Below are 12,702 nucleotides of genomic sequence, written 5' to 3' on the forward strand. Positions count from 1 at the left end.
GGGCGTGCAGTGTCCCCTGCTGCCTCGGAGAAAGGGAATTATCGGTAAGTACCAAATTCCTTATTTCTCCTACCGCAGCAGGGGACACTGCAGTACTGACGTATGAGATGATACCAAAGCTACTACACCCGGGAGGGCGAGCGCTGAGGATCCTGTAAGACAGCTCTGCCAAAGGAAGAATCTTCCCTGGCAAACCTATCAAACTTGTAAAACCTAGCAAAGGTATTGGAGCCTACCCACGTGGCGGCTCTACAAACCTGAGTCAAAGACACTCCCCTGGCAGCCGCCCAGGAAGTACTGACTGATCTGGTAGAATGGGCAGAAACATTTGGAGGAACCTGAATGCAGGCTTTTGCATACGCCTCCTTAATAGTAAGGCACAACCACCTGGCCAGAGTCTGCTTCGACGCTGGCCAACCCTTCTTTTCTGCCCCAAACAAAACAAATAAAGATTCTGTCTTCCGAAACGAAGCCGTCCTATCCACATAGATGCGTAATGCTCTTACGACATCCAAACTTTCAGAAGACCCAGGCAAGGCCGGAACCACGATCGGCTGGTTCACGTGAAAGGAAGAGACTACCTTGGGAAGAAACCTAGGATTAGTCCTTAACTCTGCACGGTCTCTGTGAAAAACCAAAAACGGAGGACGGCAAAGCAGAGCCCCCAGCTCTGAAACCCTCCTGGCTGACGCCAATGCCAAGAGCATCAGAGTCTTCCATGTCAACCACTTCAGGTCCACTGAATCCAGCGGCTCAAACGACTCAGATTTTAGAAACTCCAACAGGAGCCCCAAGTCCCAAGGCTCAGTCGGAGGAACATACGGAGACTGCAACCGTAAAGCTCCCTTCAAAAAGGTCTGCACCTCCGAAATGAGTGCCAATTTCCTGTTGAAAAATACAGACAAGGCGGAAATTTGGACCTTAATAGAACCTAACCGAAGGCCCTTATCCAACCCTGCCTGAAGGAATTCCAAAAGACGAGGAAGCTGAAAAACCGCTCTCTCCACCTTCTTCCTCTGACACCATGCCACATAAGACTTCCAAATACGGTGATAATGCTTGGAAGTTACCTCCTTTCTAGCCCTGAGCATGGTGGGAATTACTGTCACTGGAACACCCCGCCTTTTTAACAGGTCGGCTTCAACAGCCACGCCGTCAAACGAAGCTGCGTCAAGCCTGGGTAGGCGAACGGTCCTTGCTGCAACAGATCCTCCCTGAGAGGAAGACGCCACGGAGCATCGGCCTGAAGAAGCTTCAAGTCCGAGTACCAAGCCCTTCTCGGCCAATCTGGGGCTATTAGTATCGCTGAAGCTGACCCTCTTTTTATCCGTTTGAGTACCTGTGCTAACAAGGGAAACGGAGGGAAGATGTAGATGAGGTCGAAATTCCAATGAATCGAGAATGCATCCACCGCCCAGGCTCCCGGATCTTTCGATCTGGCACAGTAAAGAGGAAGTTGGTGATTCAGTCTGGACGCCATCATGTCGATCTGAGGCGTCCCCCACCTCCGTGTGATGAGCTGGAAAACATCCGGATTTAAAGACCATTCTCCTGGATGGAAATCCTGGCGACTTAGGTAATCCGCCTGCCAGTTCTCCACTCCCGGCAGGAAGACTGCTGTGAGATTTGACGCATAAGCTTCTGCCCATTGCAAAATCGGACGAACCTCCTTCATTGCTGCCCTGCTCTTCGTCCCGCCCTGACGGTTTATATAAGCAACCGCGGTCGCATTGTCGGACTGGATCATTATCGGCAGACCCTTGAGCAGGTCTTGGGCCTGAAGGAGTGCCAACCTGATGGCCCTGAGCTCCAGAATGTTGATCGATAACTTGGCCTCCTGGACAGACCAACGGCCCTGAAAAGTATAACCCTGGGTCACAGCTCCCCAACCTCTCAGGCTGGCATCCGTCGTCAGAATAGTCCAAATGCATGGCCTGAAACTTCGACCCTTCAAAAGATGAGAAGTTGACAGCCACCAGTTCAGAGACAGCCGCGCTTCCCCTGAAAGACGGATTCTCTTGTGGATCTCCAAATGGGATCCCGACCACTGGGACAGAAGATTTTCTTGAAAAGTCCTTGTGTGAAAACGACCATATGGTAGAGCCTCGAAAGAGGCTACCATCATTCCCAGTAGACGCGTGCAAGTGTGTGCTGACACCCTTCGTAACGACAAAACGAGTCTCACCATCCCTTGAATTGCTCGCACCTTGTCCAAAGGAAGCGAGACAGTCTCGTTTTCTGTATCCAAGATGAGTCCCAGGAACTTTAACTTCCTTGATGGTGTCAGATGAGATTTCTTGAGGTTTAGAATCCAACCATGGTCTACCAAGAATTTGCAAGCTACCATGGCGTGTTCTATCAGCTTCTCCCGACTTGGCGCTTTGATTAGCAAATCGTCCAAATACGGAATAATTGTTATTCCTTGGAGCCTGAGAGCTGCAATCATACATGCCATGATCTTTGTAAAGACTCTGGGAGCTGAAGACAGGCCAAAAGGAAGAGCCTGAAACTGGTAGTGGCAATCGTCTATCGCAAACCTCAGAAAACATTGATGGGGTTCCCAAATTGGCACGTGCAGGTATGCATCCTTGATGTCTAACGACATCAAGAATTCTCCCTTTTCTAGAGATGCCACCACGGACCGGATGGACTCCATCTTGAACCGCTGATAACAGATATGGAGGTTTAAATCCTTTAAATTTAGGATAGGCCGCACCGAGCCGTCCGGCTTGGGCACCACAAAGACGCTGGAATAGAAACCTCTGCCCTGCTGTGAAGCCGGGACTGACACCACTACTCTTGCGTCTAAAAGACCCTGGATGGATCCACGCAGAGCCTGACTTTCCTCCTCTTTCCTTGGCAGACCTATCCGAAAAAATCTTGAGGGGGGGGTCGACGCGAATTGCAGTTTGTATCCCTGGGAAATGCTGTCCAGAGCCCAAGCATCGCTGCAATGGGATCTCCAGATTTCTGCAAACTGCAACAGACGCGCGCCCACAATGGAATCCCCCACGTGGGCTGCGAGACCGTCATGCCACTGGCTTGTCAGTGGCCTTGGGATCTGGCCTGCGGGCAGTGGCGGGTGCAGTAGGGGCCACTCTGGCACCTCTTCCTCTACGGCCTCTGAAAGAAGAGAAGCCCCCTCTTGTCTTACCTCTGAAACCTGATGTACCACGAAAGGCCCGAAAGGAAGGCGCCACAAACTGGCGCTTGGGAGGCGGAGCTGCGGAAGGTAAAAATGCAGACTTACCCCCCGTAGCCTGGGCGATAAGTTTGTCCAGTTCCGCACCAAACAATACATCACCTGAAAAAGGCAGAGCCTCGACTGCCTTTTTAATTTCAGCCTCAGCCTGCCACGGCCGCAACCAAACGGCCCTCCTGGCCACCACAGCTGAAGCCGAAACCTTAGCTCCAAGAGACGCCACATCTGCAGACGCTTCCCCTATATAAGTAGAAGCATCCCTGATAAACTCAGCCAAGGACAATAAATCCTCCTTAGGACTGTCCTGCTCCAAACCAGACACCAGCTGAGAAGCCCATACCTCCATGGCCCGAGCCACCCAGGCAGAGGCCAGCGCTGGTCTCAACAAAACCCCCGCTGTGGAGAAAATAGTTTTTAAGGTAGTATCTAACCGCCGATCTGGCGCCTCCTTTAAGCCGACCGCCCCCGGCACTGGCAGAGTCGACTTCTTAGAAAGTCTAGAAAGGGACACATCTGGTGATGGCGGAGCCTCCCATTTTTCCCTGGATTCAGGGGAGAAGGGATAGAGAGATTTAATACGAGAGGAAATTTGAAATTTCTTATCCGGAACCTTCCATATATCTAACAGCGGGTTATCCAGCTCAGCCGAGTCTGGAAAATACACTGGCGTCTTTTGTACCCGACCAAAGATAGAAACCTGAGGCGGAGCCCGAGACTCCTCTAGGTTTAAAGTAGTCCTAACAGCCCTGATAAGGCCGTCCACTCCCTGAGCGTCCTCTTCATCCAAAAAGTCCTGAGGAGACTCCTGAACCTGTGGAGCTACATACTCCCCATCCTCTAAAACCTCTAACCCCTCATCATCATCTGAATGATGAGGGACAGCCAAGAACACTCCTGCCTTCCTCTTAGCAGCTACCTGTGAAGCAGGCATTCTCTGTGAAGTGCCAGCCAGCGACTGGGACAGAGAATCCACAGAAGAAATAAGTGTCCTGGCCCAAACAGGCTCTGCTGCAGCTATGCTAGAAAGCTGAGTCTGCATCAGCTCCCTGTCTTTCCTGGAGGCCACCAATTCAGCAGTAAGATTAGCTAACACACTGTGGATAGGATCCACCACAGACTGAGGAGTCTTAGGGACAGCTGCAGCAGCCTTTGATAAATCATAGCAGGGAGCACAGAGTGAAACACCCTTCATGTGCTGGGTATATTGACCCTTGCAGCTCTTACAAGCATACAGCTTCACAGCTGCCTTGGAAGAAGTACCCTTCCCAGCCATAATTGTACAGGTGACCCAGTATATAAATATATAGAGACACACTGGCTCACACACCAACACACACACACAGAAAAAACACCCCTTAGAAACCAATCTCCCAACAGAGAAAGTCTAGAGTCTGGGTGTCAAACAGGGAGAGAGGAGCCACAAACCCTCCCAATGCTTGTGTGTGTGTACAAAACCTCCGCTACTTACAGTACCCCTGTAGAAACGGAGGAACAGCGCTGAAGTGACGACTGTCAGGAAAGTGAACCAGCCTGCAGTCTCTCAGTAGCAGCAGTCACCTCTCCCAATGGCGTCCGCGCGGAAGAAGTACCTCCCACAAGCCATCTTCCCGCGCCCGCCGGAGTTTGATGACGTCATCGTCGCGCTGATGCCGCGACGATACTGCCCGGCCAGCGCGCTCTCCTCTGGCCGCCCCCTGTATGGTGCAACGCACCTCCTAGCTCTGGATGAGGGGGAAGCTGCCGTGGACCCGTAACGCTAGCCGCAAGCAGCTGCGGCGGGTCCCCGGAGCCGATGCTCCGGTGGCTGGGTACTGGAGGGTAGCTGCACGCAGTACCGACCAGACCCTCCAGAGCCTCCCACGAAGCAGGCACCCTGTCCAGGGATGCCTGTGTCACTAAAAACTGATAAAAGAAAAAGAAAACACAAATAAAAACCTAGTCTCCTGTGGAGACCTTGCCGAGGATACCGACTCCTCCGGCACTTTTTTAAGACTGGTGTCTGGAGGGAGATAGAGGGGGGAGGAGCCAGCCACAGATGAAATTTTCACTTAAGTGCCGACTCCTCCTACGCACCCACTCTATCTCATACGTCAGTACTGCAGTGTCCCCTGCTGCGGTAGGAGAAAAACACTTTATTTTAAAAGTTCACATTTCACTTCACCATAAAAAGATAGCGATTGCTACTCGGTGAATCATGGCGAAAAAAACCTTAAAATGTATTCGCCATCTGGTCATTGAATAGGGTGATTCACCGTTTTAGTCAAAAATTAGCCTAACAGCACAAAATCGCCATAAAAACCTGGCGAATCAGCCTCATTGAATACCGCCCAGAGGCTTACCATATTATCCATTTAAACCGGGGCACTAATTAATTACAAAAGTTTTGTGACTGCATTTCACCACATTTTAAGCACCAAAAGATCCTATGTAATTCGTGAGTGTCACAATTTAAAGCTATAACATGGAAAGTGTATTTACAGTACCAATTCCTGATTAAAATGTATCCCTCTTCCTGCCTCCTTGTATATTCATTGTCTTTTAGCCTTACCAAGACCCACTTTCTTCTGAAAGTTACAATCTTGTTGTTAAAGTCCCATTTCTAGGATAACTAAACTACAGAAACAGCAGGAATGACAATAATCCACAGGACAGCCATCCTCAGCACCACTACCGCCTGTCTTCGATAAGAGAAGGAATTAAGTAGCTGCAGCAGGCAATAATAATATGAGTGGACAGTGCACCTAGATATGGATATGCTCTGTTATGGTAGACATAAATTTGCATGTAGGAGATGGAGTTAAGACATGGATTGAACTGTATTGGTTTTTGGCTAGGACATGGCTCTGTGCTGTACAGTGGCGATAGGTTCCTCTATAGTTTTGTTTAGTAGGGAGAACATGTCCTAGGACATAGCTCAGCACTGTATGGTGGACACCAGGGCCCGACTGTGGGCCGCTTTTCTGCAGAAAGCTAAGCCCGCCCCGCTGACTCGAGTCCTCTGTGCTGTATAGCCCCCCCTGGGTCATTTGCATATTGATGCCATGACGCTGCAGCGTCATGACGCGGCTGTTCCCTCGCCCACCCAGCTGCCTCCTAGCCGTCACTATGCGCTGCCCGCCCCGCATGTCATTTTCATGACGCGGCCGCACCTGACCCGCCAGCGCTGCCATCCAGATTCCAAATGATTCAGAATGGATTTGAATAACCCCTATTGCCTCCACTTCTAAGCAAGGAAACAAAAGAGGTTAGGGGGGACCATCTCTGAGCAGTCTGTAGTGAGAACTGCATTCCAAAGGGCCTGACAATGGGCGGTATTCAATGTGAATACCTGCGAGGTGCAGCGAATCCTTTTTAGGATTCGCTGCACATTCGCCACGTTCAGGAGCCGGCGGGCTCCGGTATTCAACGTGTCAGGGGCTCGCTGCCCCTGACAGGCGAATGTGAGCTCCTGCGGCGATTGCCGCAGGGAGCCTGAGGACGGTGCCAGGCAGAGAGATGGTAGTCTCTCTGCCTAGCCCAGAACGTTTGTGGGGGTTTAGGTGGGCTCCCCGGGTGCCAGGCAGCACAGGCTGCCCCCCGGGGGTGCCAGCAGGGGAGCGTATATTCACTACACACGATCGTAACGATCGGGTGCAGTGAATATATGAATATGTAATGAGCGGCTCGGCTCCGGCGCCCCCTGCTGGCTGCTGTGTAAAAATAAAATAAAAATAATTTATATATATTAAATATATATAAATATATAAATATATATAAATATATAAATAAATATATATTCATGTGCTTACAGCACATGAATAAAAATAGCATGCCCCTCCTCAGAATAAAATTCCTGATTTTTTTACACCAAATGTAAAAAACAAAACACTTTATTTTAAAAGTTCACATTCCACTTCACCATAAAAAGATAACGATTGCTACTCGGTGAATCATGGCGAAAAAACCTTGAAATGTATTCGCCATGTGGTCATTGAATAGGGTGATTTACCGTTTTAGTCAGAAATTCGCCAAACAGCACAAATTCGCCATAAAAACATGGCGAATCAGGCTCATTGAATACGCCCCAATGTCTGTAATGAATAACAGAAGACCAAAGGATGGACTGGGAGTAGTGTTTTGGGGTTTTTACCTTACTTCTTTTTACATTGAGGAAATTCCCACATATGGCGTGCCTAGGCGCTTCTTAAGTGCCAGGCTACCCAACCATGCTCACCTTTCCTAAATATGCTCAGCTTTGCTGTTCACATCTGCCCGATCATCCTGACAGTCTCCTGAAATCGGGACAGTCCTCCATATGGGACAGTTATGTCCGCAGACTCATTGTTGTGCACCGAGGTCTGGCATTTATACATTGACAGCTGCAGTGATATTCCTGTGTATGACCACGAGTTTGGATTTTAAAGTTACATTGGTAAAAACATTATACATTTACATAATGCCTCCTTTTGCGATGCCACGCCTCCTTTCCATGAGGCCATGCCCCCTTTTCGCTGCGCGGCGTCGCCGCGCAAGGGTCCCGCCTGCTGCACATGGGCCTGTGTGCTATAAATGCCAGGGCCGATTTCTGGTCCCAGTCCGGCCCTGGTGGACACTATACATACATACAGAACAATACTATATATTGCACAAGGATTTACATTTTTGAAATGTGGGAGGAAATCAGAGTACAGTACGTGGAGGAAACTTGCACAAACACAAGTTGGCATACAAACGTCACACCAATAGGGCCTTAGTGGGAAGGAAACTACCCACAATCCATATACTGTACAGTGAACATGGAGAGACTCTGTTGTCGATACCTCTTTGGGATATGCAACAGTACGATGTGGTGGCTATCTCCAACACATAGGTCTGTACTATGGGCCTGATTATGATTTAGTACGCACCCCAGTTTTGTAAAATGGACACTGTCATCACTGCTCCGAACCGCAAACACTAATGCTAAGAGGGGACTGTGAGTGATGTGTACTGTATACTTAACATGGTGATAGGATTTGGATGTGTGCTGTATTGTATGGTGGGCATGGAGCTTGGATATGGAGCAGTGTTATTTAACAGACACAGGTCCATATCCTAGCCCCATATACACATTACATCGCAAATCCATGTCCTTACTTCTTGTCCAAACTAAAGAACTGTCCTAGCTGTCTGTCTAGCATGCAGATGCATGTACACTGTATAGAGTAGATCAATATTTTGTGCCAATGTGCAGTGTATAATGGACATAAGGCCTACAGTATGTATCATATGCAGCCTAGTATGTGAAACCTTGGCAACTCTCCGATGGGGAGCTGCTGGTATGCAGTAATTTTGCAAACAATGTATCACATGCAATCCCATTCATTGCCCCAGGATACGATGAATCCTTGGTACAGCAGTGACCGTGCATCAGATCGGAATCTAAGTAAATGACATAGGATTTGACACTTTATCGTCCCAATGCGTCAAAATCAGGTAAAAAAGGGCCAAAATTTTACAGGTGTATGGCCACCTATAGACTTCAGATAAAGAAACACTGTGTAAGATAGACATGGGGATCGAAATTTGCACTGTAGTCCTGGGGCTAGAACAAGATCTGTGCAGTATGTTATACATGGGCCTGGGACATGGATCTGTGCGGTATGTTATACATGGTCCTGGGACATGGATCTGTGCGGTATGTTATACATGGCCTGGGACATGGATCTGTGCGGTATGTTATACATGGGCCTGGGACATGGATCTGTGCGGTATGTTATACATGGGCCTGGGACATGGATCTGTGCGGTATGTTATACATGGGCCTGGGACATGGATCTGTGCGGTATGTTATACATGGGCCTGGGACATGGATCTGTGCGGTATGTTATACATGGGCCTGGGACATGGATCTGTGCTGTATGTTAGACATGGGCCTGGGACATGGATCTGTGCTGTATGTTATACATGGGCCTGGGACATGGATCTGTGCAGTATGTTATAAATGGATCTATCCTATTTAGTTGATCTGGGGCTAGTATATGGAGCTATGCTTTATAGTGGGCATAATGTTATAATATGCAGCACTGCTGAATGCTGGACATGGATCTGCACTGTATAGTGGGCAATGAGCTGCTAGAACATGACACTGTATAGCACAAATAGAGGCCAATTCAGCTCAGCGAGCAGGTAAACGCCGAGCCCATTGTGTCAGTTTTATGTCTTCTTTATTTTAATCTAGAATACATCAACCCCTATGTAAAGCGCAACGGAATATGCTGCTCTATATAAGAAACTGTTAATAAATATATAAATAAAGCTATGGGGTAATTCCTACAAAATGTGCACATACCGTATTGTATGTACCCTGTAATGAAATGTGTAATACACAAATACAACCACTCGGTGGAAGCACTGCCAAGGAAATGTGTCACTGCACAGTCGAAAATAGATTGATTTTTTTTTTAAATTAAATTATTTTTTGTATAATGCTGCAAATGATGGGGCCAATTCAGACCTACTCGTAGTGGGACAAATTAGGCCCCTCCCCGATGTTTGAGGTTTGTGCATACGCTTTTATGCGCATGTGCAAACCCCAGGAGCAAGCAGTTTTGACGAGTTTCACACTCGCCGGACCGTTCGTTCCAGAGACGGCAGGCAGGAGCAGGAGAACGCACAGCTTTTTATGGGCGTCCCCATAAAAACCTTGGGTGGTCCCCCAGGAACGCAGGTGTGGCATTGCCTGCTCGGGGTGTGCGGCTGACGTCACATGATGCCAGCGCCTGCTCCAAATTTGGTAATCAGCGGCTTAAATAAAAGTCAGTTTAGACTGACTTTTATTACGGAAGGGGAGAGAAATCCTTTGATGGTCAGCGACCATCGAATGATTTCTCTCCCCTTCAGCTGCATGGGAGGAGGGGGGGGGGGCAACACTTACCTGTTCCGCTAAGCCAGGAGTATACTCAGCCTAGCGAACAGGTCTGAATTGGGCCCTATATGCTACCATAGTAAGGTATTGAACATAGCAATTATTTACAGTTACACTACTGAAACAAATAAATAAGTACAACATTAGTAATGAGCCTTAAGATCCATTCAAAATTCATAAACCCATATTTGAAAAATAAATCCCCTCCCAGTTTATAACTCTCTGAAATTCACTAAGAAGGTCGATTGTGGCCGATCCCGTTTACAAAAGGGTACGACCGAAAATACGAATGGAGAATACAGCAAATTTACAAAGCTGCTGTATTCCTTGGATTCGTATTTGGCTGCCAAATACGTACGATCATGAAGCATCGCACAGAGCCGTGCGATGCTTCTCCCGGCTATAACCGACCCACTCATTCAGCCGGTCCAGGTTGCAGAAATACAGGGGGGAAAAAGCTGGGGAATGGTCATGATGATTGCCAAAGCTGGATGCATCCGGTTCTCCACAATGTCATTGTATAGTGAAGCATTAAGGTGTCCTTTCATTAGAATTTCAGTTTACCAACTTTGTTTTGCAAATTCCATGTAGGTATGACCGGGGTGTGGCCAGGACCACACTATATATGCCTCGGCAATCATTTACACTTCTAAATCACACTGCTTTTGCAGTGTGAAGCTGTGTACACACGGGGGCGATAGGGGCTGAAATCGCTGGAAATATGGTCGCTGGTGACCATATTGCCAGTGATGGGAGTGTGCCCCGGTTATAAATCGCCGGGTGCGCGCTCCCGTTTTCAGCCCCATTCTAATCGCTGGTCGCAGGAGCTTGCTCCTGCGACCAGCTGATTACCTCTGCGGCACCGGTCGGCAGAGGTTCCCTTTCATCAGCGACCATCTCTGGTCGCTGATGAAAAGGAGAAACTGAGCAATATATTACTCAGCCATATATTGCTAGCAATATATGGCTGAGCAATATATCTCCCCCGTGTGTACGGGGCTTAAAGGTCTTTTTGTCAGGTGAGATCACTAGACCTGACTGGCGATCTCACTAGATTTATCCTGAGTGCAGGATATTATTTGATGTGCGAGAGCGACGTGCAGGCCGCACATCCCTATAGCTATGGCCCCTACACACGGAGTGATGTAGGGACATTTTCTAAGTGATCTAATCAGATCGCTTAGAAAATGCCCTGAAATCACCCCATCTGTGGGCCTCATTAGTGAATCAAGAGGAAACAGAAGAATTGGATTTAACAACTTTCATTTGTTTGTTGTTATTTTTCAATGTAATTCCCCGTCAGCAGTGTGTGTAATGTCAAAGCATGCATGCGAATCGCACAGAGCTTAGCACGATTTTGCATGACAAACACCAGTGCGTTATTTTGCCTCAGTAACAGCTCCAAGAGGTGGCGCTGCAGCGCAGTCCAAAATTCAAATAGGGGAGCAACTCCAACTGCAACCCAAAATGCTGCCAAACATCAGTCACGACACAATGGCAGTTGGTATAGCTCCCCTATTTAAATATTGAACTGTGCTGCAGCCAAAACTCCGATGGGACCTACACACAGGATGATTTCAGGGCATTTTTTAACCGATCTCACTAGATCGCTTAGAAAATGCTCCCACATCGCTCCGTGTGTAGAGGCCATAGCTATCGCCGTCAATTACTATCTAGCATGCTGGATAAATCTACTTAATCGCCGAGCAGGGCCAGTGTTCTCACAGGAGAACACTGGCCCTGACCAATCGCTCAGCACACAGCGCTAACACAGCACCGCTCAGAACATCTCCACATGTGTAGGCCCCTTTACTCACCATGCTTATTTTCTGAAAGGCCACATTTCAATAAGACTTTTATCCAGCATTCTCTAAACAAAAGGTCTACTACAGTATCTTGAGTATTGGCAACATAATGCCTATCAGCTGTGCTCTAACTGCCAATTACAGCACCGTGCAGGATTTCTTATCATGTTATCTGTGGAATCACACACAACTACACTTGCCTTTTCTTGGTCTCCTGTGGCATGACAGCCTTGTTCAGCATCTCCTTGTAGATGGGGGATTTTAAGTACCTGGCATATGAATCCTACTGATAGAAATGAGAACATGGTAGAAACTGCACTGGGTTATTGGCATACATGAGTGTCTTGCATATAATAACGCCAAACCTTTTTCATCAACATATAGATGTGGGTTTGAGCAGCATCTAACACATAGCGGTGAGGGTGCTTCAGTCCTTTCACTGTGATATCCATGGTTTTGCCATCAATATTAATCCAGCGCCTGGCACCTGGAGCCAGAAAGAGCCTAGAACATTAGAAAGTTAATGTATAAAAGTATAATACATTGAGGCATCAATGTCGTGTCAAACAGGAATCCAAGCAGGGGATGATTTCTAATGTTGTAATGAACACATTTCTGGCCAGGGGTGGAATTGTAGGGGTCACACACTGAGAAGAACTTCCCGATATGCCAGTGATTATCAATCATTTACCAACTGTGTACCTCCAGGCAGCCCAGTGATAGGTAATACATGGATATACAGAAAATTTAAAAAAATGACACAGTAATACAATGAGTTGTACATACTGTATATATTTCTAACAGCATAC

General features: G+C 47.9%; 1 protein-coding gene across 6 annotated transcripts in view; it reads right to left on the reverse strand.

Moving 5' to 3' along the window:
• The window catches only part of RGS9 (regulator of G protein signaling 9), a 139,230-nt gene that overhangs the window by 17,080 nt on the left and 109,448 nt on the right, over positions 1-12,702 (reverse strand). For all 6 annotated transcript variants that reach the window (XR_014444547.1, XM_083148212.1, XM_083148213.1 and 3 more), the window contains 2 exons: positions 12,259-12,397; positions 12,094-12,176 (listed from right to left, as the gene is read on the reverse strand). Coding sequence is in view for 5 of the 6 variants with exons in the window: in XM_083148212.1 (XP_083004338.1) it covers positions 12,094-12,176; positions 12,259-12,397 (222 nt within the window). In the remaining variant the exon portion in view is untranslated. The remainder of the gene's footprint in view (positions 1-12,093; positions 12,177-12,258; positions 12,398-12,702) is intronic.

Source organism: Crinia signifera, chromosome 6, assembly GCF_055691185.1.
Source record: "Crinia signifera chromosome 6, ASM5569118v1, whole genome shotgun sequence".
NCBI lineage: Eukaryota > Metazoa > Chordata > Amphibia > Anura > Myobatrachidae > Crinia > Crinia signifera.